Source organism: Perca fluviatilis, chromosome 22 (assembly GCF_010015445.1).
Source record: "Perca fluviatilis chromosome 22, GENO_Pfluv_1.0, whole genome shotgun sequence".
Lineage (NCBI taxonomy): Eukaryota > Metazoa > Chordata > Actinopteri > Perciformes > Percidae > Perca > Perca fluviatilis.
Genome location: NC_053133.1, coordinates 22,448,967 through 22,476,718, shown reverse-complemented (window position 1 = coordinate 22,476,718; position 27,752 = coordinate 22,448,967). Strand labels below are relative to the sequence as shown.

Genomic DNA, 27,752 nt, shown 5'->3' with positions numbered 1-27,752 from the left:
AGTAGGAAATGTTGGGTTAGCATAAGCAGTTAACTTAGTACAGCTCTGGATTGTGTTGCATCGTTTCCTGTGAAGCTCTTGTGCATTGGTGGGCAGTTTTAATCCAGCACGGGAATAGTGGACTCCGCCACTACCAAAAAAAAAAAAGCATACAAATAAAAACTATATAGAAGTAATTAAAGAGTTTAAATATGTTGAATGGGGGCACCCGGATAGCTCAGTTGGTAGAGCGGGCGCCCATATATAGAGGTTTACTCCTTAAGCAGCAGGCCTGGGTTTGACTCCGACCTGCTGCATGTCATTCCCCTCTCTCTCCCCTTTCATTTCTTCAGCTGTCCTATCAATAAAGGCCTAAAAATGCCCAAAAAATAATATGTTGAATGGATATTGACAGTAAATAGATTATAACTTTAAATCAAGTTTTTTCTGTTTAATATAATTGGAATCTGAACAGCTGGGTTTTGAACTGTTGGTCAGACATAACAAAACATCTGATTTGTTGAAATTCTTGACGTTCACTATTTTTGGACATTTTATAGACTTAACCAATAATCGATTAAATGGCAGCTTGGGTCTACAGTAGAGGAGGCAATTTTTCAGGCATGCAGACGAAAAACCTACCCTATTTGGTCCATTACCTTATTACCAATAACTAGTATAAAGAACGATTGAAGCAATAAAGCTAAGTTTTATTCCACTGTCATCACCTCAGCTAATATTGCACACATCTACGCATTTGTAACTTTTCCTCCTGATTACTTTCCTGTAAACTTTTTGAGACGCAATTATCTTCTTTTTCTCCACACACGCACACACGCGCACACACACACACACACACACACTTTAATTCTAGAGGCAAGCTTTGATCACCACTACATTAGCTTTACATTAGAAACAATCATTAGGGGGACATCATCCCCACGACCAATTTGCCTTCGGAAAATAGTAGTGCTTGAGTGTGCTGCAGCCCACAGAGGACCAATGAGCCACACCAAACTTGATTAGGCCCCATAGTAATGTATCATTCCTCCTGGCCAAGGCTTTGTAGACAAACGACTCGTCTTCATTTAAAACGTGGATAGAAACTGGAGTAGACTCATTTTCAAAAATCTCTTTGAGGAGGGTTGCTCTGGCAGAGAAGAATGTGTCAAAAGATAAATGAGTAATGAGTTCCACATGTTCAGTCCCGGCTATTGAGATATTTCCCAAGCAGGCATTTCAGATTTGATTTTCAAAAGAGCCACTTCCGAGGCTGTGGCTACTTGGTTTGAGACGGCACATCGCACTGTGGCAAGGAAAACTTTAAACATTTGTAGACTGCCGCGCTTAGTAACATATTGGAAGAAGAAACGATTCTTTTATCAAAACATGTTTTGATGCTCGGCTGAGAAAAAAATAAATAAAAATTATGCTTTTTTTTTTTCATCCAAAAGGGAAATTGTACCTATAGAAATTTCCTCTCAAAGTTCAGAACAAAAGGTAATTGAAGAAACCCCATCCCCAAAGTCTCATGCTTCATGCTTTCATATTAAAATCATTTTAAATGTGCAATGACACCCTATACATAAAGTATACCCTATGAAAGTCAATAAACAGAAAACCTCCTTCAGCAACACTGACGTGCACTATCCCATGTAGTTGAGATGAGCTCATTTTAGGAGCATTAAGCCTTTCCATCACCAGGCCCCGGCATAAACGGCTATCAAATCTACCTCACGACAGCTTTATGAGAGCATAACGGCCGCCATTTTGTGGCTCCGGGTAACTTTCAGAGAGCAGATGGGAGTGAACTTTAGACTCAGTGGGGAGCGAGCAGCAACATCCAGCTGACAGTGGGGATGGCCTGCCTGATGTTTGATTAAGAGGCACGTTGACCTTTCAGAGGCTCCAGGGGGCGCTGAGACACACTCTCACCTGACAGCCTGCAAGTCACAGCCTTCTCATTATGGCCCAAATCTATCAATCTACCCCGGAGCTTTTTCTCTTGTTCTCCGGGAAAAAAATGAAATGCCGTGGGTTTGCAGAAGAGAAGTACCCGCATTGAGGAAGATGCCATTGAAAGTGCCATGTCGAAGGGGGTAAATGTAGAATATTGAAAGGTGTGTTACGGGGTTAAAGGAGGGAGATTAAAAAAAGAGAAAGAATGGAAAAAGTAGATGATGCAGGGTGAGGTGTGGTGCATGCCTGTAGAAGCCCTGTACTGCAGCTGTAATGCAGTTACTGAACTACATTATAAAGCTGAATGTCTAGCTCTTAAACACAGGTCAGTCAATAACTAGAACCTCAAATTACTCAGTCTCACAGCACCTACGATAAACACAAAGGAATTTCTGAGCACAGCCCTGATGCCTTTACCTAAGATTATAATTGATGGCCAGGAAGAAGCTGAGGCGAGTCAATACGGTGTGATGAATTGGACCTGTAGAGCGGCATTGGGTGTGTGCCTCTACTGTTCATGACAAATTGGCCACGTCAGACTGTAGGTATTTCCCTTACAATCAATACATATTGACAAATCACTGCTGAGTCCAGCTTTACTTTATAATCACAGACATACGATGGACAGGGACACAAACTAAAGTCACAAAGAGCCTTTTTTTTTTACACAATAAATACAGATCAGTGCGATATTCAATCAACACTGAAACCCTTTCAGAAATGTACTTCCATAAGGAGTAATTTCTTTAAATAATAACTTAACACCAGGCTGGAAGTAGTTTAAGTAGCAGTTCCCTCTCTGGGTGTGGTGCACCTAAAACCACACCCAACAGTGATGTCATCATGTACTGACCTCACCCTGGAGTACACACATCTACAACACAGGGCCGAGTTCAGCCCCAACAGAACATAGCAAACCGTTTATTTAAACTGAAACAGGGGCCCTGCTGTGTGCGCAAGCAAACTGCCTTTTTATTACCACGGGTTTACATACACGTGGCTACTGATTGGGCATCACCTGTGACACAGCCACTAAATGAGACAGACACCCACCACACGAGAAAAAACATACCTCAAAGCACGTTGCACACCGTTCCGTAGAAACATGTCGTTCCACCCGGAAACCGTAGCTTGATTGAACGTGAACGGAGCTGGCGTTCAGTTGCCTTTTAAAAGGCGCTATAATAATAACTTTTTAATAGCAAACGGATTACATATAATGTGTATTGTTTTGCAAAATCTATTAATGCAGCTTTAAAAAACTGGTCAAAAGAATCACTTTTCTCTGCTGCAATATCATTTTAGATACAAATATTCAAAACTATTTTCTAATGAGAATGAGAAAAACCCTCACCATGTATTACTAACAATTCAAGGAAATAACTTCTATAATTTTATGCAGACATGTGCCAAGCAGCCTGAGGGATCAAGGGGGATAAGGTCGAGGGGCGTGACTGTTTTGCTGGTCAGTCAAGAGAAGAAACAGCATTTGAAGGAGAAAAAAAAAAAAAAAAAAAAAAAAACTACTCACTGGCATCCCATAAAGATTGATTTAAAGTAAAGGAAGCTTTTACTAAACATACTGACACAGCCAAAGTGGACTCTTGACATCAGTATAAATATTGTTGTTATTCTGCCAGGGCATAATGCAGCCACTGTAAATCTACCTTTTTGTTCTATATGACTGGAGCCATAGGCGCCGGTTTATGTTTTCCTCTGTGGGTGCTCACAGGCACAAGCCCTTTAAAAAAAATAAATAAAAGTAGTCAAAACATTTTTGCATTTTCAGAACCTTAGGAAACGGACAGCAGCCGACACCAACACACACGCCACACGGGGTGGAGGGGGGTCACTAAAGAGGCGTTTTCATCCGAGAGACGCTGTGATTGGTGGATAGGATATGGAGCAGGGGACTGATAGCGACATAACCAATTGCAATATGACAGACGCTCCACTAAGCACCAACTGCAATGTTTAACCCTTGTGTTGACTTCGGGTCAAATTGACCCGTTTTATATCAGAAAAAATCGGACGTAGAAATAAGTGCTGAAAATGTGAAGAAGAAAAATGTAACCATTTAAAACGTTGGAAAAGGCAAAAACAAACTGTGAAAAAAAGGCGAAAAGATGTTCAACGTTCACGGGAAGACTACACAAGGGTTATTTTTAAATGAATGTAGCCTACTGGCAGTCTGGCACATGTGGGTGCTCAGTATCGGCGCTGGAGCCCCTTTCACACATGCAATCTGTATCACCAATTTCTCACCTAAAAGACCTTGTTTTTCAGAGAAAATGCCGATACAGCTGTGTAGTGAATGAAAGCAGTAATATCGTGTTGGGTAATGTCCGTTTTACAAAAGATGTTTTTACATTGAGTGAACAAACGGATCACAAGAGTCCGCTGATGATGTATTTGATTCTGTGACTTGTATACGGTACAGCATTTGCGCTAATGCTTTCGCAAACGTGTTGAATATTGAATACATTACAAGAACGTTGGCACCAGACAAAAACAGCTCCTCGCTCGCCATCTTCCTGAAAATAATAAGAGATGTCTCCGGCTGCGTAAATATAAACCCTGCCTTGTTCCATCGTCTTCTTCTCCTTCTTCTTCTTCTTCTTCTTCTGAGTGTTATGGCAGTTGGCATCCATTGCCCCCATCTATTCTCACATTGCCATGTCATGTGTTAAAAGGCAAAAGAGGCAAATGTTCCTGAATTTAGTGCATGTGTGAATAGTAAAAAGCACTAGCCGTGCCTGAAAGGTTATCCCAGTAATTTACCAGGCACTATGTGGGAATAAGGCTTTGTATTAATATGTCTATGTGTGAGTCTGTGTAAGGATGCACTAGTGTGCCACTAGGCCCATACTGTACTGCTGGAGTGGATACCTGCCAGGGAGCATCTGCCTAATCAGTGGGGACTGGCAGATGAGTCTGGAATGCTACTGTAATCCATTACTTCAACTTCACTGAGCTTCCTGTATGAGACTATGAGGGTCACTGGATCTGTAATGTAATTTACAATATGGACACTAGACTACTGTAGCTGGGCAGAAATATAATATTTCAACTGTTGTAGGTGGGTGTGTTGCAACGGTTGAACTACTGTATAACACTTACTCTTTTAAGCAATGCAGCTATAAAAGGTATTGATTACAGCCCCATACGGTATTTCCAGATTTGATCAGTTAAAACATTTGGTGTTAAATCAGCTTACAAAAACACATTTTTGTTATTTTCATGTCCTGTAGAGCTTTCTGAAATAAAGTAAATTAAGCAGGCCTTGTAAATCAACGTTACACAGACAGACTGTAGCAGCTTTATGTGCAAGTGCTCTGATGACCTCAACTTCAACCCTGCAAAGTTACAGACTCTGGCAGCAGCATGGAGTCAAAATAAATATTGAGGAAAATGTATCTTTCTACATTGAGGAGGCATTTAACCTCATGTTGACTGCATGCCTGGCTTCATTTCCTTACTCCAGCCTTTGCAAGCATGAGTAACTGCCGGCTATCAGATGCAAAATGTCCGTCCATTTACATCCATCAAACGTTACATTCTGGGGTAGTTTACTATTGTTTTGGGATTATGTTCTGAATTGCATCACAGTTCACTTGGCTGAGTCTTTGTGTTTTTTAGAAATCAAACGAAAATTCCCCAGAGAGAAAAAACTCAAATATGCATGGCATGATTGTGCCCTTGTTGCATCCATTGTGGAGAGAAAAGGCAATCCTTGAGGCATTCAAGAAACCTCCAATTAATTCAAATGCATCTCTAACATCCATATCGTAATTAATAATATATGAGCTGCACACAAGGCGTGGGTGCACAAAAGTTAATTTAGCAGTGCAGAGCGTCCCAATGCACTCTGAGGTAATATTTTTCTAATGTTTAGGGAATACACAACATTCCCCTCTACAACAGGTGCTTTTTCATTTTCTGTCTGCCTTAATGATCTCATTAGGCAGCCACTCTAACCGAGGAAGTGCCTATGGCACCTCTGCCACACAACAGGGAGTACAACAACAGCTCAGAACAGGGAGACCAGGCATCAGTCTGATGTCACAGTTGTAACAAAAGCTGCTTACTTACAAGATGGACAATACTCTGAGAGCATACTAGAAAAAAGGCTAATTGAATTCCCTGTGTACCGCCATGCACAAAGCCCTCCCCGCTGCACAGAGACCAGAGAGACGAGCTAAGAACACTGTTAGACTGAGTTGTACATCAATACCCAGAAATCTAGCCAGCAGTTTCCCCAACTTCCTCTGCCAGGAATCAAATGGCACAGATTAATCATAGATCGCCCGATGGCAAAAGGCGGAGAAAAAATGGTTCTAAAGGCTGATCGTAAAGCTTTTACAATAGACTCCAACAGCAGCAGCAGCACAGCACATAACACAATCTCCACTTTAGAACTAAGTTTTGAATCTTTAAAAACTGGTAAATGCCATGTTAATGTTGAAAAAAGGCACACTAAGTTTACATCCATGTTATTATCAGACAGATAATGATTCTCAAGATGTCTTATAGATACTGCGTTTCCTCCGTGAGTGCATTTTGCTGTAGCTCATTTTAGAATCAAGAAAGAGAGAATGAAAATAAATGTCTTAGCATGCACTAATGCATAAATTGAAACAAGAGCTATTTGATAAGCAGAAATGTATCAATAACGTCAAAGATTTGCTGGTTTCCGCTTCTCAAATGTGAGGATTTGCTGCTTTTCTCTGTTTTATATCATTGTAGATTAAAAAATATTTAGATTCAGGACGGGATTTAGTTGGATGGACAAAACAAGACATTTAAAGACTTCACCTTTCACTACTTTAAGACAAATAATTAATTATGACAGATTTGTAACGATAATTTAAACAATTGATACCGAAAAGCCCCAAATGAAACGGCATAGTTTGAGCAAAGTCAGAAAACAGGATCAAACTTGAATGACATTTCAAGTTTAATGTCAATTGGATACCTCAATAATATTCCAGCTGGAAGATTTCCATGTGCAAATTCATGACAGGATGATTTTTCATCTCCACTCCAATTTGTCTGTAACTTCCCTGCTACAAACTTGGCCGATTCTGCTATCTTTTGCTGCCATAGATTCTAGTCAGAATCCAAGTAAGAAAGATGTTTACTTGCCCAGTCTGACAGAATGTGGCTAATCTTGGCAGAATGATGGCCAAATTGTTTTCCTCAGCTTAGTTTTTAATAGGTTTCCAAACTCCCTCATCATGTTGGACTTTGAATTCCAATTTGAAAGTAAAAAAATTGGCATTGCACTGTTTTTCTTTCTCTCCATCTGCCCTTTTGTCGGTCAGTCGCACTCGTTTTTGACTCTCTATCATTCACCTTGTTTACCTTGTTTCACAGACTATTGTCGCATTAAAACATATATCCAACTTATCTATAGATCTGTATATTCTCTCTCTCACACACACACACACACACACACACACACACACACACACACACACACACACACACACACACACAGAGGTAAATACTGTAGTGATGTAGTGAGATGTAGCGATTTTCAGACAAATTGAGTCGTGTCGTCCGCTTGCTCATTCTGCGCATAGTCTGCTGCCTGTGAAATACAATTACACTCAATGCCATGAGTAAGTGGTGGAAACCATCTTATCATGTCAGAGTCCTAACGAGAGTTACTGGGGGAAATCATCATTAATGCTGAGCACAAACACAGAGTTGCTCTGCAAGGGGAGGAAACAGGCCTTCATCTTCTGTTTTTATTATCTTGCAACCCTCCTTGTCATTGTAGGACGAGATCATTACAGTAAGAGAAACAGAAGCTGTGTTTATGACATGTAATACACTGTACGTGCAGGTTCACTTCTCCAATACGTACGGTAGACTTCTGGCATTATACAACAGACTGCCAAATTAGCATCTAATTGCAATGCTGTCCATTTATTATGCGACGTCTGCTCGTCCAGACCCCCGTCAGAACATTTCCTGTTCAAAAACAGAGCCAAACCTTGCTACACCAGCCTGAAAGCACTAAATATTAGCTGAATCGTCCCGATTTTGAGTTGCACAACCTTTTTGCACAAACCATATCTCAACTGTGCTCAAGCTTAACGGACCATGCTGGTGGCTTTGGATGGTTTACCCCATTAACTACAAATTGCACACACAGTTATTGCTGTCTACTTTCCAAAGTATAACATATAGCATTTAAATTAATTTTCTCTCTTGCAGGAAGTTCCCATTCATTTCAGTGCAGTTTGAGAAAAGCTTAGCTAGATTTGAAACTTGCTAGAGACGGGCAATCCATCACACTGAATGTTTCTTCACCTTTATTTGTTGTCAAGGTTATGTTGTGATGTAGTTGTGAGAAGGAAAACTTGCACTCTTCTGCAGAATATCTATGTCTATTACACAACCAGCCCTTGTTATTAACCAAGGCCTAAAACATTATATGGAACATGGTGTAATGTATTAATTGATTCATTGATCAGCTTCAAAGTTGTTGAAAGTATAACTTGAAAAGGAAATATTTAATGACGGATACCAGTACTTATACTACAGTATAGTCTATATCGACTGTAACTGCCGTCAGTTCATTAACATGCATTAGATTTCATTTATGTGGTGTATAACTTCAGTACAGTTATTATATAGCTTTATGTGTATAATTGTTATGTCTCTACATAATGTTCTGAATAGCTTGGGGCGGAACTAATTTGCATGTACACTGCCCGTGGGACGCTTTTGAGGTTACACATTGATGGAAAGAGCTGCGATGTATCGTGTTAAGCGCATTCCGCAAGGAAGTGTAATAATATCTTTTAAGTTAAGTTACTACATTGGATTTGTGTGAAGATAAGTTGTGATGAAACGTGTTGAAGATAATTTCTGGGTTTAGCTCCTCTGTAATAAGCTGCCAACGAGGTACTGTACGTTGAGTATGTTTACATGTTTTAGTTAACTTAGCCTGATAGCTTGCTTTGTTAATGTAGTAAGCTAGTGTTACAATGTGGTTACGGCAAGCAGCTGTGATAAGTGTTGTTTTGTTGGCAGTTTTCACGGGATTGATGGTCGACGATGGAATAAAGGTCACCCTGTTTTTCACTAAACTTCGTGTGTCTGCGCGTTGCTGGGGAGCGCTACATGGATACTACGTTATTTGCCAATGTCCGTAATTCCTCTTACTTTTGTATTGTTCATTCTAAACTCCGGTGGATTTATGGAGGACTATGGTTAACTGCTCCTCAGATCTCTGCAGGGTAAATCTTTTACCCCTATACTATCTGTCTAAGCTGAGTTTTCCGTTGCACGACTAAAACAACTTAAACATTTTTCTTGTGCATCCAGCTCAAAATACTTTCTTCTTCTTCTTCTTCTTCATTGGTTTGAGAACTCCGTAACCGTCTGAGAGATGTCGTCCCTCTCCTCCATGAGATCCAGGATTTCAGTCTCCCTTTGGTAGATCTGCTTCTCCACCTGTTTCAATTTCTTCTGGTTGCTCAATCTGCAGCTCCTTGGTCTCGAACTTCGTCTGTAACATGTGACATTTTGTTTCTCCGCCTCATACTGTACCTTGCTTCCATCTTGTCGTACTCCTGCTTGCTCAGGCGCTGGGTGACATCCATTTTCTCCCCCTGGAATTGGAGAGTTTTCCTGAGGTGGGAGATTTCTGACTCATGCTTTGTTATGGTCTTGTGACTCTCTTTGTATTCTTCTTTGAACTCCCTCTTCCTGATCTCTGGAAGCTCCTCCAGCCTGCTTATTCTCTGTTCCCAAGTGTGAATGCTGTAGCAAAAATCTCTCCCTTTCCTTCAGTGATTCTCTCTTTTCACAAGGGCAGCTTGCAGATGGAGGAAGCCTGGGGGAGGTGGTGGACGGCCCTGAGGACAGACAACAAATTTTACTTTGTTTCTTGGGTTGTTTCTTCCATCCATGGCACTGTCTGAAGCAGACTCTAGTCGTCTGTAGCAGACTGTAGTTATCTGTGGCAGACTAGTTGTCTGTAGCAGCCTGTAGTTGTCTGTAGCAGACTGTAGTCGCCTGTAGTTTTCTGTAGCAGACTGTATGTAGCAGACTGTAGTCATCTGTAGCAGACTATTTGTCTGTAGCAGACTGTAATTGTCTTTTGTAGAGTGTAGTTGTCTGTAGCAGACTGTTTGTAGCAGACTGTAGTCATCTGTAGCTGACTGTAGTTGTCTGTAGCAGACTGTAGTTTTTTGTAGCAGAAGGTTTTGTAGCAGAATGTAGTTGTCTGTTGTAGGGTTGGGCAGTATCTATTTTTTCATACTTTCTTGATATTTCACTGGGGTATATAATATAGGACGGTATTTGTGTAAAATATAAATACTGTGATACTTTACATGTTGCTGGTTATACTTACATACTTTGATCCAAGTAAGGCTTTAAATGCAGGACTTTTACAGGGTGGTCGCTAGTACTTTGAAATGCAAGTACTTCCAAGAGTGTCCTGACTGCCCCTATTACTTTCATTCCTCTCTCTTGTCCTAGCTGACCTCATCGTCAAATGCAATATTTTGGAAACTGTCCTTGGTGATGCATCCAAGAATGCAGAGTCATCTGAAATCTCAGATATTGCTGAAAACCTTTGCATTCCACTAGAAAACCAAACACAAACAGAGTGACAGACAACTATTGGGTAGATTGCCAGAAATTGGTCCAGAAATCACCTCTGAATGAACACTCCCATCAGCCTTAGCTGTAGGCTACGTTGTGTTTAGGGTCAATTGTAAAATCTTAGCATGCTAACGTGCTAAACTAAGTGATTGTGAACATTTTACACATTATACCTGCTAAACATTAAGATTAACACCTGTCCTAACTACAACCTGACAGAGTCGCTAGCATGGCTTACTATGTAGTCTCGTTATGAATGTTATTACTAAAGAAAATATACTTACGACTTCTCAAAAACATAAGGGTGTAAAATGTAAAATACTAAACGTTATAGGCATCTTATAGTTCCACAAAGCCAGATTAAATTTTACAAGCTCAGTCTGTCATGTTTTTTTAAAAAGGAACACGCCAACTTATTGGGACTTTAGCTTATTCACCGTATCCCCCAGAGTTAGAGAAGTCCATACATACCCTTCTCATCTCCATACGTGTCGTAACTCTGTCTGACGCACCCACCGGTAGCTTAGCCTAGTACAGATCCTGGAGGTAACAGGTTCCAACTAGCCTACTGCTCCGAATAAATGACAAAATAACGTCAACATGTTCCTATTTACATGTTGTGATTTGTATAGTCACAGGGTGTACAAATAACAAGGTCACATGACACAGCCATCTTCTAAACTTATACAAACTGGGAACTATATTCTCAGAAAGGCGAAGCATTGTTACTCTCTGCTCGGGGCTTCTCGTGTGACCTTGTTATTTGTACTTTATATGTCCATCATCAAATTGGACAGAGTACCTTAAATTACTTTAGTCTTAAGCTAAATTATCCATCATTAGGCTGTCAGATCACAAAGATAGAGAAGAAACTGTGAGCTGGATTTGGAAGGATAATTGCTTCTCATGCTGTAGTAAATTATTTAGAAACCACTGGCTACTTTGGAGATAAAAATATCTAAAATCCTATGGTATTCTTAGGAAAACGTTCAATGGTTATGTAAAGTGTATGTGGAACCATGCAAACCAATGGTATGGTCCTTATATACTTTTCTGACTCCTCTGACTCTATATGTCCTCCCCCTTTAAAACAGTATATTACAAAAGTCAACAGGATACACGCTCTTCAATGTCATCAATGTACTTCAATGAAAATAGTACTTGCAACTCATATATTGCATATTGTTCACTGAGCACACTGGGACTCTCTCAGTTTCGCTATTATGAATAACTACACATAAAATCAAGAAAAAAAGACATCAACACGACTGCTTGAACAAGCCCAATTACCGCATCTCCTCATAAAAGACGAACGTCGCAGCAATCAGACCTTAACTAGTACGGGTCCTCAACCTCGAGCATTCAAACAATGTACTGTAGGCATAGATTGGGCAGGGTGTATGAGATATTCAGCCACTGTATACTCATTATTTCGCTGAAGCACTCAGCATGTTGTAGCCTGGCTAAGTGGTGATTGATTGCTCAGGGCCGAGGAGAGGGTGCAACAGACAGAGACGACAGATACTGTACGCACACGGAGGGGGAAAAAAAAAGGCGCCTGAAAATCTCAAGGATTTTATGTGGGACAGTTTCATGCATGAGTCAGTAAAAGCAAGACACGGCACACAGTGTGATGCCACTTTAACAGGTTTAAAAATTCAATTATCTCTGTGGTGTAAATAAAATGAATAGCACAACAATAAAAAAGTAAGTGCAGTGTACTGGGTTTCTACCAATATGGGTTTGATTGCCAAATAACAGTTATTTTGAACAGATCTTCAGTGTCTTTGAACGGCTGCATTTTCATGCCAAAATAATACAGTTACTCATTGTTTTCTCTGGAATCTCACCATTGGCAAGTTGTAAAATCAATTGAAATGGACCAGTATGTCGGACTAAGACTCAGACTTAAACCCCTAAATAACAAAATGATTTTACTACTATTTGCTGGTGTTGGTGTTTAATTGAATAATAACTGTTCACAATAAAACTTAAGTAAATGCTACTGATCACCACCTGTCCAGAACAACTACATCAACACAAGGTGTGTTTAAACACTGAATAGTTTGGTAAAAATTTACTGAAAGGACCAGATTGTCATACAAATATCACTGAGATAGTGGTCTCCCTTTGTGGACGCCTCAGAAGCTACTTCAGTTACATAGACAGCTAAGGATGCAATAACAGTGGCATTAAGTTCAGTAATGTACTTTATTTGTCCCCTTGGGGAATGATTTATTTTTTTCTTTCTGGTGTTTTTTTTCCCCACACACACACACACACACACACACACACACACACACACACACACACACACACCAAATGTGTAGAGATGTCAGAATGATGGGTCCCCGCAGCACAACAGCCCGAGCAGTTAGGGGTTCGGTACCTTGCTCAAGGGCAACTCGGCAGTGCCAAGGAGGTAAACTGCCACCTCTCCACACTCCGTACCTGGTCTGTCCGGGACCCTCTGGTTCCAAAAACCTAGACTGAGCTTCAGCCGCGTCGCACACATTCATTACCTGTACTGGCAATCAATTTGGATCGTCTATAGCAGGGGTTTTCAACGTTTTTAAGCCAAGGACCTCTTATCTGAAAGAGGGACAGAGCAACATAATTTATAAAATTAAGTTGCATATTTATCTGGGCCTACAATAAAAGCCTAAATAAATACATTTATAGTGCATAGAATACTAAGCTATTAAAAGAATTGTTGGTATGATTTTATAAATCATATTTTATGTTAAAACACAGTCCTTACCTGTATCTGTGGACCTTAGTGACTACCTTACCTATACGCCAGTAAGCCTACCATTAATGTGTTTTTTTCCTATTAGGCTGATTTATATTTGCTTATAATTTGTTGGATTCAAGTTAAGACAAAAAAAAACTTTAAAAGTTGCAAAGGAACTCCCTTTATTCATTTTGCCTGATGATGGTCTAGTACCAAAACGTTGCTGACTATTAAATTAATTTTTTGTAAGTTAGATAGCATGCAGGAGTTTCTTTGCAACTTTTGACCTACTTATCCCCCTCCGACGCACCTCTCTCATGTTAGGGATATGCAAAGTATTTTTCTGTAAAATTTAAATAACAATAATTTGGAGGCCCCCTAAAGTAACTCTGAGGACCCCCTAGGGGCTCCAGACCCCCTGTTAAAGATCTCTGGCCTATAGGTGTCATCCATAATTTAAAGGATAAGTTCCCCATTTTGGGAAAATTAGCTTAGTCTCTTTTTTGCAGAGAGTTAGATGAGAAGATCAATACCGCTCTCATGTCTGAGAGTGGTATCAATCTTCTTCTGCAACTCTCAGCAAGGAGGCGATTAAATTAATTACCAATAATGTTAAATAATTCCTTTGAGATGGACTGTACTTGCCTCAAATAATAAAGTCCCACTTTCGACATTAGACATGTTTAAGATTATTTGAGCTAAAATGACAAACTGGTTTGGCATTGTTTTTCCCGGTTAAAGAGCTAAATGTGTTGACATGTTTTGCTACACAGGTCAAAGTGAAAGCAGCATTAACAGGCTCCAAAGTGAGTTTTGAAAGTTGGAAATTTCAACGTCAGACAAAGTGATCCTTAAATTACTAGTATTGATCAGATGCTCCATCAACGCCAAATTACAGTCCTTATGTGCTCTTCTTCAACTCACAAGCAGATGGACAGACAGGTGAATTATGGAAAACAACAACAGTCTGTTTTTAGGAGAGGAGATTACTTTACATCATTCAAAATAAAATCCAACTAACTACCCTTGTCATATGATTTCAGCTTTTATGCCGCAAAAGCTGATAACTCCAGCCATCTGCCATCCTCGCTTGATTGCTCGACAAACAAATGTAGCCAAAGGGGAAACACTCAGTATGATGGATTCCAGTGTGCCTAATGAAATGCTGCTGTTGTGAGCTGGCACTGCTGAAAAACTGTGGCCCGCATAAAGGTCACTATAAATCAAGTCCCTCAGTCCCAGCCACCCACATTTCTGATTTAGCAAGAACCTAACCCCAATCAAATATATAAACATCCCACAAGTATCCACAGGGAATTTCAAAACGAGCTCATTTTAAATAAAGGCTCTATAAACAGATAGTGCTGTAAACATTTGTTTATCTGCAGAAAATTAAATGACAAACATTTGGATAATCGATTGAGGGATAATCATGGTAATGGACATTTTTCACTAAATAACAATAATACTTTCTTACAGCCCAGTGCTTTACTTTAGTATGTCTAAAACCTTATTTCAGACCCCATTTGATATTTTTTGAAAGCCTAAGAACGCAGCACCAACAATCTCAAAAGAGCTATGATGGTAATGCTGACTCACTGCAAGACAGTAGTAACAGGTGCACAGATACCAGATGTCTGGAAAATCATGGGGCAGGGTGCAGCAGGCATCGCACAGCGATCAATAAAGCAGCATGCATGCGGAGGTGGACAAACAGCGCTGTGATTTCACTTCTTCTTCACGTGGTTTGAAATGGCCGGGCATGAAAACAAAGTGAAGTGAGCTATTGACATAACACCTACAGGTTGGCCCGCAGCCATGGCGGTTGTATTGAAAAGGTATTAACTGTGTAGTGGAGCAACGAATCATGCAGGGTGGTCCTCCATCAAAATGCACTCATCAGCCTGAAGGCGCACAAGCAGCTTGTAACACACCAAAACAGCTGTCCGAGGTATGAAACAGAAGCATTCTTTAGTATATAAACAGGTAGACATCTGCTTCCAGTCTGCGCTCTGGGGCAACACAACGGGCAGCAAATTAGGCTGATGTTCGATTAAGGTGACAGTTTGTACACAATGTTGTCTGGTGGAATAATCTCTGAAATATCACCTGTATCACAAGCATCTCTTTTGTGAATTTTGTACGGCTATCCTGAATACCATTGTTCAGCTCAGTCTCAGTCAAAAGCGTACAAATAACACGGGTTTCTCACTTTGAAAATACGTGCAATGTGTACGCCAAAGTCAAAATGTGCGTGCAGTAGATACGTGGAGCGCTCCAATAACAGTAATGGAGACCGGTGCGTTTTATATACACGCGGCTCTTGCAATCTTGCTCACGTATAGTATAAAAGGTACGTGGGACCATGTAAGGAGGTTGGTCGGGGTGGCGGATGGGTAAAACACAGGACTTTCACCCGGGAGATCGGGTTTCGCGTCCTGCGTGGTGATTTTCAGCCATTTTTATTTTTTTTTTTCCCAATATTTCTTCCCAAAACCCAACCGTTTATTAGCGTGTTTTTGTGGTTATGTGCCGTGTTTTTGTCACTTTCTTGTGTTACTAAAGCCTTTCCCTGCATTCTTTTCCTAAACCCAACCATTTTTTTTTTTTTTTGGCGTGACGTTGTTCTCGCAATAGTACGTCACGGTCTCGCGACGCGAGCCGCGTGCATATAAAACGCACTGGTCTCCCTTACTGTAATTGGACCGCTCCACGTATGTACTGCATGAAGAATTTGACTTTGGCGTACACATTTCACGAGTGTAAACCCGTGTTATTTGTGCGCTTTTGAGTGAGACCGGGTTGCATTGTTGGGCTCCGGAGCTTCGGTAGTAATCAACAGCAAATATTCAAAGCTTTGATTCAGTTTCAATTGTGAAAATAAGTGTGATTTTGCATTTAGTTTTAGAGGCTTAAAGAAGTAAACTGTCCAGTATTACAGTAGAGAACTGGTAAGATTTGAAGAAAGTCTGAAATAACCTTAACTCTGTGTGGCAGAAATGTGTTTTTTTCTGATTCCTATCCTTTTAATTTTACAACCCTATTTTTTTATTATTAAAATTAATCTCCCATAATATAGATGGATAAATCAGCCAGAGCGATATACAGTATATCGGCTGAGATGAGCTGACAGCCGTATATGTAAGCTAATAAATAAAAACTAACTTGCAGTACAGAAATGCCAAAGTGTTTGCTTTAACATTAAAAAAAACTGAGCTCTGTTCGTGAGCAGTATTTTCACATTTATTTTCCAACTCTCGCTATCACAAAGGAAAGTCCCAGGGATATGGAAAAAAACAGTAGTGGTTCCAGTGGCAAAAGTTCCATTTCCAAAGGTGCTGAATGACTATCGCCCCGTGGCTCTGACCTCTCTGGTGATGAAAGGTTTTGAGCGCATTGTAAAGAGGAGTGTACTTTTCATGACTCAGGGCATGATTGATCCACTCCAATTTGCATATCTACCAAGTAAGGGGGTTGAGGATGCCACAGCAACACTGCTGGACTTTGTTACTGGACATTTAGAGGGCAAGAAGTCACATGCACGCTTGCGTTTTGTTGATTTCTCATCAGCGTTCAACTGTATGCAAGCCCCATATTCTTGCTCACAGACTATTGCAATTTCCTGATGTTGACTTTGGTACCTTATGCTGGCTGGTTGATTTCCTAACTATGAGGTCACAGAGAACCTGTGTAAATAACACTTTATCTAAGGCCCTCATGTGTTCAACAGGGTCACGTCAGGGGTGTGTTCTGTCACCACTTTTATTTGTGCTCTAAACCAATGACTGTCAGAGTATGTTTGAATCAAGGCATATTATCAAGTATGCTGATGATTCTGTGATAATTAGTCTTGTACAGGATCACGAGGTGGGCCATGGCCAAGTTTTGGACAATTTGATCTCATGGTGCAAGGACTCATATTTACAACTCAACGTCTCTAAAACCAAAGAGATGTGTATTGACTTTCATCGCAATCCTTCCACCACTGCTTCAACTTTGATTAATGGCACAGCGTTAGATGTGATAAGCCAATACAAGTACTTGGGCACCATTTTAGATGACAAATTGAACTTTGTCACCAATACAGACTATATATGTAAAAAAGCCAATCAGAGACGGGGTTTTTTTTTAAGAAAGTTGAAGGGGTTTAATGTTAACCGATCACTTCTGAAAACTTTTTATTCATCCTTTGTTGAGTCAATTTTAACCTTACATCAACAGACAAAAAACAGACTGGGTAAAACTGTAACATATGTCGGAAAATAATTGGCACTGACCTCAACAGCATTGGGTATGTGTATAAGGCCAGAGCCAAACAGAGGGCAATGGCCATTTTGGCTAACATCACTCACCCACTACACTCTTGAGTTTTGCCTCCTACCATCAGGAAGGAGGTGCTGCACCAGGTCTAACAGATACCGGAGATCATTTGTACCATCAGCTGTTGGGTTTCTCAACAAACTATAGGTCATCTGCCATCCCTGCCCATGTCACAGCACATATTTTTTCATTTAAGTATAGTGTACATGTGTATTTATGTTCTCATCTATATTTCATGTTTTTATGTGTTTTGTGCGAATGTGTATGTGTATGTGTTGGCTACCTGTTGTGAACCAAATTGCCCCTTGGGGACATTAAAGACATTTCAATTCAATGCATAGCAATACAAATAACTTAAAACCAAAAATCCCAATCGTGACCTTACAATACTTCTAAAGTCGAAGCGGCTTAAATTGAATCTTTGTATCATGCAGTCACACACCCACTTTAAAGTTTATGGGCCCTAACCTGCGCCCATAGTATTACGATATGATCTGCTCGCACGCTTTCACTTCACCCACGAGCAGATTAGTTTCTTCTCCTGAAAAATCTCTCCTTCCTGCTTAGCAAATCCGCCATCATAATAGCAATGCGCCAAGGTACAAACGCGCCTGGCTTTTAAAGGGAATGGGAGATGAAACTCTGGTTTACTGCATGTTACGCCCAAAACACACCTGTGATTAATTAAGATATTAACCCTTGTGTTGTCCTTCGGGTCCCAGTGACCCGAAGGACAACACAAGGATTATGTACTTCCGTTTACTTTGTTGAGAATTGCTCTCTAAACAAGGGTTAATACAGCACCTTAGTTCTTGTTTGTACAGCATTTTGGTCAGCTTAAACTGTGTTTTAAATGTGTTCTAGAAATAAACTTTACTTACTTAACAAGAAACAGGGTTTAGAGAGCAATTCTCAACAAAGTAAAGGGAGGTACATAATCCTTGTGTGGTCCTTCGGGTCACTGGGACCCGAAGGACCACACAAGGGTTAAGTACACCCTTTTTGAACCATGCGCATGGCGCACAGACCCTTTTTTCGCCGTTAAACTAGCAAAAGTGGATTCGTACACGCCCTAAACGCACCTGCACCATGCGCTTCACGCGTTTATCTGTGTTTTTTGCCCCCAACAGTGGGAGGTTTTTTGCCCCAAACCGTTGGGAGGCACTGATTATGGTTAGGGTTAAGGTTAGGGTTAGGTGCCTTGTAGCCAGCGGTCGCAGCGCTGCCTGGAAGGATCAGTTGGGGGCAAAAAACACCATTGAGCGCTTCACGCCATGCGCTTAGATCGTTAAAATACGGCCCTACGGCCCTATGAGACAACGGACTTAGATCGTTAAAATACGGCCCTATGAGACAACGGAAGCCCTCACTGGAGGAGCACCAGTGTTCACTCAAACTGAGAACCATGACAACTGGTTTTGGTCTTTTAAAAGTGTCTCCTATTTTGCAGAGATAAATCTCATATATATATATATATATATATATATATATATATATATATATATATATATATATATATATATATATATATATATATTTTGTTTTTTTCCAGCAAAGAGAACCAACTCATTAGTTGTTCGACAACACCGCCGCCTGTGCCCTTGAAGAGGGATGTTTGCCGTGTGAGAGAACAATTAGACACAAACGCAGTGAAAGAGCTGAGATCGGGCGTTCAAGCCGTTTCAGGATGGTCTCACACTTGTGCCAGAAGCTTATAACATACATCTGCAGACATCAAGCATACAGAGCTCTCCACGCTGTACTGCAAGTGAACAGGTAAGATAATGGCCTATGTATCCTGTGGTTACATCTTTACTGCCATTGCCCCTTAAGCATCTGAATGCAGACTGGTAGCCATTTCCTGTGCAGGGGGGGTTTTGGCATCCGTTTTCAAGTTCCTACCGGTTTCACTGAATCCCCAACGGGCAACAACAATGTCCAACCTTAAGGTTAGGTTGTCAGAAATAACGCTGTGCAGATTTGGTTCCGTTATTGAGAGGACTTCCTGCTGAGACACTAGAGTTAGTCACCGTCCCATGAGTATGGGTTTATTGTGCAGGAAGCAATCAGCTTGGTGCAATAAACCCGTCATGCTGCTTTGCTGTCATGTACTTTCCATGTTGCCACCTGCTAAATTCCACCCTAGAGAATGAATAATTGTAGCTGACTGAGTCAATAAATCAAAGAGTGATTTTAGGGATGCAGGCATTTGAATACATCAATAAAAGCCATTAGGAACAATACATCAATAATCAATTGTATAAAATAAAAGGTAGGAATGTGTGCTTCTTTCTGTCTAGGGGCGACACAAAAACTTCGAGGGCTAAAGTACAATCATGCCTGATTTAGTTCTGGATTAAACATGTGTAGATCTCAGTGAAGAGGCCAAAATTGATTAAAAGATTTCAGGAGTTGCAGCAGACTCCTCGGACAGATGAAGCCCGTATGGAAGTCTTTTACAGCAGGTGCATTTCCACTGCTCTACTGCAAAACTGTTGCTCCAACTGCAGGGAAGCAGACTAAAAAAAAGATTTTGAATGATTTGGCGTTTGTTAGCTTTGCACAGAACATTCAAAGCAATAGTTTCACATTCTGGGATATGTATGCTATCTTGAGAGCTTAATGTCTAATCCGTACAAAAGCAATGTATTACTGTATTAGTGCCTATAATTGAATGATACATTCACAAAACACGTCGGTGGATTCATGTCATGTGTATTTGAGTAGTTGTGCTTTATGTGGCTGTGGTCAAAGAGGAACGTCAGGGGCGCCCGGGTAGCTCAGTTGGTAGAGTGCGCGTCCATATGAAGAGGTTTATTCCTTGACACAGCAAAGGCCCAGGGTTTGAATGCGCCCTGCGGCGGTTTCCTGCAGGTCTACCCCCTCTCTCACACGTCTCATGTCTGATGTTTTCTGGTGATTAAAAGGCGGAAATGGCCAAAAAATTATCTTAAAAAAAAAAAAAAAAAAGAAGCGGAACGTCAAGCTCCACTGGACAGCTCTCATAGTAGCCTGGTCCTACCAGACTCGTACATTTCATTTGTACAGAGAGTCTGGCCACTCTCCATTGACAAGTGTTAACTTCCTTGAAGGTGGGTACTCTGTTGATGTTTAAAACTATTGGATCTGCCCAGAGCCACTCTGGATCTGACATAACCAACCGCTAACGTTTGGTCGTGATGTCGGGTTAGCATCGCTGGCGTTACCTTAGCCAACTCCTTCACCACTAACGGAGCGAGCTGGAAAATCAAACTTTTCCCGAACCCCGTGGCGAGGAGGGCCACAACATCATGGCCACCAACACAACTCAGCAAAAATTGTTCTTGTTCGGGCTTTAACTTCTGGATATTCGGCAGCGTTGCCGCAACGGACCGAATGGCTTCGCTCGCATCTTTCTCCACCGCCATTACGGAACTACAACTCAAATTAGCGCACAACCTCAACGTCATCGTTCTCAGCCACTCCCTCTGTTCGCCGATTGGACCGGTAAAGATTTGGCCGGAGAAAACCCAAGAATATACCGCAAACCCAGACGGGGTACTGAAGGAAAATAAAAACTGAGCGGAGGTACGTAGGAGGGCGGAGCCAGGCTAGCAAACTAAGTATCATCAAACTCTAATAATTACATGAAGAGCAGGGTTAAGAGGGATACTGTTTCACACACACAAAAAATTACCAAAACCTACAAGCCAAGTATAACAAAAGGCAAGTTAAGTCTTCAGCTGTCCCCTATAAATAAAGGCTTAAAAATGCCCCCCTCACATTGATGGTGATGATTAGTGGTCAACCTTTGTGAACTCTTTAGGATATTTCAATTACAAAGAAAGCCAAGGATGCAATAAAAGTGGTAGCAAGTTCTTATTCATTAAACTGAATTAAAGGATTTGGATTAACTATATATATATATATATATATATATATATATATATATATATATATATATCCAATGTTAAAGTTAAAGAGTGCGGCTGTGTCCAAACTAACACTTTGTTTTTGTATGGAATGAGCTTTAGACGTGTTGGTAGTTGGATTTGGTTATTTTTGGGCGAGGTAAGCTAGCCGTTTGATTTGATTTGATTTAATTTATTTAGCACAAAAAACAGCGTTACATATACGACAAAATAAGCAAAAAAGACCCAGAAACCCAGAAAACCCTAAGGGGCTTGACATGTTGGGTTCCCTAAATTAATTCAATAAAAGGTAGCATGTAGAAAATAAATACATGAAAAACATAGTCTATAAAAAAAGGTACAAAGGAAAGGAACAATTAAATGGAGAGAAAAGGAAAAGAAATCGAAAAAAAAAGACACAAAACAAAAGACTAGAGACTAGTTCCAGTCTTTGTGCTAAGCTAAGCTAACAATCTCCTGCTTGTAGCTTCACAATTAAAAGACATATATGAAAGTGGTATTGATATTCTCATCTACCAGTGGCAAGAAAGCAAATATGCATATTTTCCAAAATGTCCAACTTTATTTCTTGGAGGAAGAATGAGATGTGTTGGCTGTACTAGCTTTTGTCATCCTGTTATCTCACTCTTGCCTAACGATAAACTGATGTTCACTGACTTCCAAGAGCCTGAACCTGAATGTCCTTTCTTTGTGATGCATATCACATCTTCAGATACACGGACTGCTTCAGGCTCAGGATTCTCCGCAGATTCATAACTTTGCAAAATGTAAATAGGACTACTGCAAAATATTCTCTTTATATCTCACTTAGCACAAGTGACTTACTAATTTGGAAAATTGACCAAAATCCTCATGATTAACACCCGTGTTTACTTTTCATTATGCAGGGATAAACACACTCCGCACAAAATAAGGCCACAGGGAGGAAAAGACCATCTTCAGCCAAGGAACCATTTAGAAAAAGCCTGACTCCACACAGCTGTGGCCCACATCTTCCAAAATGGCCTTGAGTGTTTGCAGGGCACGGATTATTCAGCTATATATATATATATATATAAAGCAATCATGGAGCAAATCGAACTAAACTGCCCAGGAACAAAGTTGGTCCGATTAGAAAAATCAGTGAGGGTGTTAAGGCATGAAATATGAATGCACAATAAACTATAAAACATCAAACATTTAAAGAATCAATCATTTAAAGCCTTTATAAGTCATGATCCTGGCCCTTAATATCTGAAAGAGTCCCAAGGGAAATTTGGTATTCACCCCACTCATAGGCTACATCCATATAGATGCCTGCAGCTCCCAGCAGAAGGACAGCCAGGGTAATATATCCTGCACCTCCCAGCTTTAGATGCAGTAAAATATTAATGGGAACCCGCTTGGGCAAAGGGTTACCCCTGCCCTCAAAGGCTCCACGAGGCAAACGAGACGAAGCCAAAACTCAGTCAGTCAGTCATTATGATCGGCCCAGTAAAAAAAAAAAAAAAAAACGGGACCAAAAACTTCCCAACTCCTTTAACTGTGATTCATATCCTCTCCGACTCCGCCAGCTCGGTTCTACTTGCAGGCAGGGAAGGGACACGTGAAAACAAAAAAAAGGGCGTGAACTATCAGCAATCCCCTCAGTGGGATAAAACAAACAGAAGCAAAGAGCCGAATCAGTGAACGTCAAATACGCTAATTTCCAAACGCATCCGTAGTGCGCCAAAGCGCGTGCGTTTAATGGAAACGGGATACTTCCTAAAGATGAATAAGGAACCAGATCATTTGATCGGCGTCATGCAAAAAGAAAACGAGAAGCCACTTTACCATTACGTTGCCCTGCATCTTTGCAGTCTCAATGAGATTTTTTTCCTTCATGTTTCCTTTCCTCCGCGGCTCCGATCTGCTTCCGAAAGGTTCAGATTTGTAGACTTTTGGACAGCTTCTGTCAGCTCTCAGTTCCAGACCCCTACTGTAGCTAGTGAGCCAGTTCATAAGTGGGTGGGCTTACAACCCAACGGATTGATGATGAAAAAAAAAAAACAACAAGGAAAACAACGTGGGCTCTCGGTGTACTGCTGGAGATGTAGAGTTCTGCTTCCTTGCATACAAAACAGTATATCAGAGAGGGGGGGGGGATAATTATAGCAGAGAGGGAGATAAGTTTGAGTGGTTAATGAACCACTCAGATCATCGCTTTCCCCTGGTCTGAACATGCGCAGCCGCTGCTCTCTTCTATTAATTTTAGAGAAACTGATAAATCCCTCTTCTTACATTCATCTCCGGGGAGCTGAGAGTCGGTTTGCGTTGTCCAGGCTGCCGCTGCAAGCGATCATTTCAAATATGATGGACAGCGCACTGATGGTTATAGAAGCTTTAACCTGCAGGAAAAGTGACACCAGTCCAGCTGTAATCGCATTTACATGGACATCAGGTGTGCACATCTTCCCATTAATTTGATCGCTATGTAGTTTGAATGATGGACTTGTGTGCGTGGTGATTATAAAAGCCTGGAAATGTCATGATTTTAAGGGAATTATCCATCATGAGTCGGTGAAGTGATCTTCCTGAATGCTCGTTCCTTACTCAGACTGATGTGAATTATTTTTTGGCCCTTTAGAAACTCCCTAACTCCCTGTCCTTCATTCAAAGCCAGCTCTCCCCAAAACTTTTCACTGTCTGCCATAGCTAACTCATGACCTAATGTCTGCAGTTATATGGCACTAAAACATAAACCAATGTAGACAGTCAGCAAACACTATCAAACTTTTCCGACTGTACTGTCTAGTCTGGCTCCCAACATAGAGGTCAGGACCTCTGAGGGGGTCACAACATACATCTAAGGGGTCACCAGGTGATCTACAGGAAAGGAAAAAAAGAAAAAAAATATATATATATATATTCTGCTACAGAAAATATTTGTTTACAAGTGTCCCTTTAATCTTTTTTTTTTTCTTTCATTTATAATAAAAAAAAAAAAATATATATTCAAATATAAACAAGAAAAAAGATTTGTTTTTTTGGAAAAGATATTTAATTTACTCTGTCTAATAATTGGGAAACAAATGGACCCAGACTGTGTACTTGCTGTCTTTGGTTGTTCTAAAAGCTCCCTAAAAACAAGAACTGATCGTCCATGCGAGTCCAGACAAGTAGTGCGCATGAGCAAGCGGGAATACCGTTTACGGGTCAATGTTGTAAATAGTAACCCCGATTCTCCACTGGGCACGTCTGTGCTGTGTTCCGGCTGTGTTCCGGTTTGGTTCCGTCCTTCAGCCATGCGCCATACCACACCGGGAGCGTCTCAGAAGTAGGATTGGCCATCGAGAACCGATTCCTACTTGGAATCGTTTCAAAAATTACGATTCCAGTAGAATCGTTTCTTTATTGGAATCGTTTAGAGGATTTGGTTTCAAAATCCAATCATCGCTTCCCAATTTAATATGCACAAGTTTTGGTTTCCGAAAGTGGCCGGGCGCTTGTTGTGTTGCAGCCTTGGAGCGCAGTAAGTGGCGCTCTAGTGTGGCTTTATTTTACATTATCATACATTACACAAAAAGCCCTGTAAAACTGCAAACCACAAATTCCTCTTATTTGTGAGGCACGTGACCCGTTTCAACTCCACCCCTCAAAGAATCGGAATCGAGAATCTATAAGAACCAGAATCGAAAGGAAGAATCGGAACTGGAATCAGAATTGTTAAAATCGAAACGATGCCCAACCCTACTCAGAAGCGGAGCGTCTTTCTGCCCGAATCGCAGATTTATTGTCTCTACTTTGTAATTCACAGAACAATCGTGTGTTTACTGAGCTAGTATCTACCTTCCACTACAGGCACTCCGACAGTTAAACTCCATGCCTTCTCTTTTCTGGCATTGTCTTTATAAAAAACAATCTGTGATGTCTATTATGTTTTTTCAACCTCCAAGATGAATCTCTCGTCGTCCGTGGTGTTGTAAAGGCGACATAAACGATATTGGGGGATAGTCTCGCTGTTTCACTTCCTGCCCGGCTGTCCGAGCAACTCGCGTGAAAATGGACCTGGCACGTATCTTTAGCGGAGCGGAGAGCGGATTCACGCACACTTCTGGTTCATGGTGCTGGTGGAATATCAAGCATTGACTCAAATGGCAGCGATTGCTCGCGGGGGCCGCCCGGTGGAAAATAGGGGTTAGGTTTAAATACATCACATGCATTTGGGAAGTACTGAGCATACAATAATGGATAAACAAGACTTGGATTATACTGCACAAGTTGTGTGAGATTTTAGAAATGTTTCGATATAGTCTACCTGGAATTAAACGTGGACCCCTATTACAATTATTCCGTTTTTTTAAATCTCCGTTCACAGTGGAGGCATCCAACAATAACATTTTCCTCATGAATTCAAGGCCACACTCGGTGAACATTTGATATACAAATGGTCATTTTGAGGGTTAAGTATTCCTTTAATGAACAATACATGGGGTTCATTAGGTCACCAGGTAAAAGCTTATTGATTTCCATTATTGACGTCAAAAACAAATCACAAATGAGGCGTACATAAAGGAAAACTAATCACATACTGTAGATGTGCATGCATTGAGACAGCTGAGATGTGCATGTGCAATATGTTATACTTTTACCTTTAATATTCCTTTTACTTTAATATTTACTATTTTTTGGCTAAACAAAGAACACCCACTTAAGACCAAGCCCTCTGTAACATCAGCTTTCAAGATGAAGGCTTCCTTAGTTCTCTCTCAAGCTTTATAAATCAATATCAGTCTTAAAGCGTATAGCTTCAGACTTTGTGTTTACTGTACTGCATAAAAACAAACTGTACACAGATGATGCAGCCAGGCAGCTGAGTGTCCTGAACTCACAGCAGCAGTTCACTGCTAAAGGTTCCCCCAACTGAGAAGTGCAAACAGAATGTCTCACATAAATCTCATTTCAAAGTGCCTGGTATTAATTACTGTGGATGAGGCTGTCAAAACAACCTAATGGGGGCATCAGGCTCCCCCGACTCCAGCTGGACTGCTGACAGAGGGAGAACACAGCCGTTGCAAAGATAGGTAGCTGGCTGCTCTGCTCCCTTACTGTGCCGGTAGTTTGTTTTTAACTGATTTTCTTCCTAACGGCTCTGTGGACTTCTTCTGTCAAAGGCATGCTTAAAGTAAAACCTTCATGTGGCTGGTTAGCTCAGTAGGTAGAGCGGGCGCACATATACAGAGGTTTATTCAAGGATGCAGAAGGTCTAGGGTTTGAATCTGACCTGTGACGGTTTTCCTGCATGTCTTCCCCGTTTCTCTTTCTTTTTTATCTCAGCTTTCCTATCAAATAAATAAAGAAATGCCCAAAAAGAAATGAGAAACAAAAGTAACACATCATTTTCAACTCATGGCCTGCAACTCGAACGAACAGCTTTGCTGATGGTGCCAAATTTAATCAGGGTTTATGTATCAAACATGACACACTCCCCTCGACCCCACAAGCTGGCCTGTTCTACACAATATTGAATTCACCATGTTGTCTGTTCCCCTACTACGCACACCGGGCCAAGTTGGAATTCATCACGTACAGGTGTGGCGGCCAAGGACATCTGTAACAACAATGTTGGCCGCGCTGGAGCACACAGCTGCTGCCGGGTGTGAAGACTCTCAGAGAAAATGGCTGGCCAGGGATGGATAAGTGCTACTACAGCATAAAGCCCCCCCCAACAGTAGGCAGTTGACTGTCACAGAGCAGCCAGCAGCCAAAGCTACCGAGCTGCATGGGAGCTCTGCTGGGGAGAGAGAATCTGCTGGAGCGTGGACAGCTACTGCCCGACTTCAATATGGAGATGCACAATAAACGGCTGTCAGAAGAGAGCTGCTGTGTTACATAGACGGTGCATGAAAAAAAAATGTAAAAGCTTTGTAATCTTTACACTGTCGCAACACACGACCACTTTACAAAAAATGCTAACAAGTGAATACATGCATACATTAATACAAAATATTGTGTAAGTATGTATATCTAAATCTAATAAACTGTATCCCCACACAAGAATCCTGATATTAATTACGTCCGATGACGTTTCTAAAATTCCCACTTTCTACATTATCTACACATGGCAAATACAGTATGAGCAAAGTGAAGGAAAGGTTATTGTTATGGTAAATAAACTATGGTTAAGTTATGGTTTGGGTTAGGCACCTTAAACAGGAAATATCATAGTTATGTTATGTTGCACAAACTCCATTCTTCTGCAT

General features: G+C 40.9%; 1 protein-coding gene across 3 annotated transcripts in view; it reads right to left on the bottom strand.

Annotated features, from left to right (window-relative positions):
* Positions 1-27,752, bottom strand: part of dpp6a (dipeptidyl-peptidase 6a) — a 255,328-nt gene that overhangs the window by 204,868 nt on the left and 22,708 nt on the right. The window contains exon 1 of one of the 3 annotated variants that reach the window (XM_039789861.1): positions 23,344-23,526. The exons of 1 other annotated variant lie outside the window; for it this stretch is intronic. In XM_039789861.1, the coding sequence (XP_039645795.1) occupies positions 23,344-23,511 (168 nt within the window). In that variant the 5' untranslated portion in view covers positions 23,512-23,526. Of the gene's footprint in view, positions 1-22,797; positions 22,822-23,343; positions 23,527-27,752 lie in introns of those variants that run through there. One more of the 3 variants, XM_039789866.1, reaches the window with a different exon arrangement.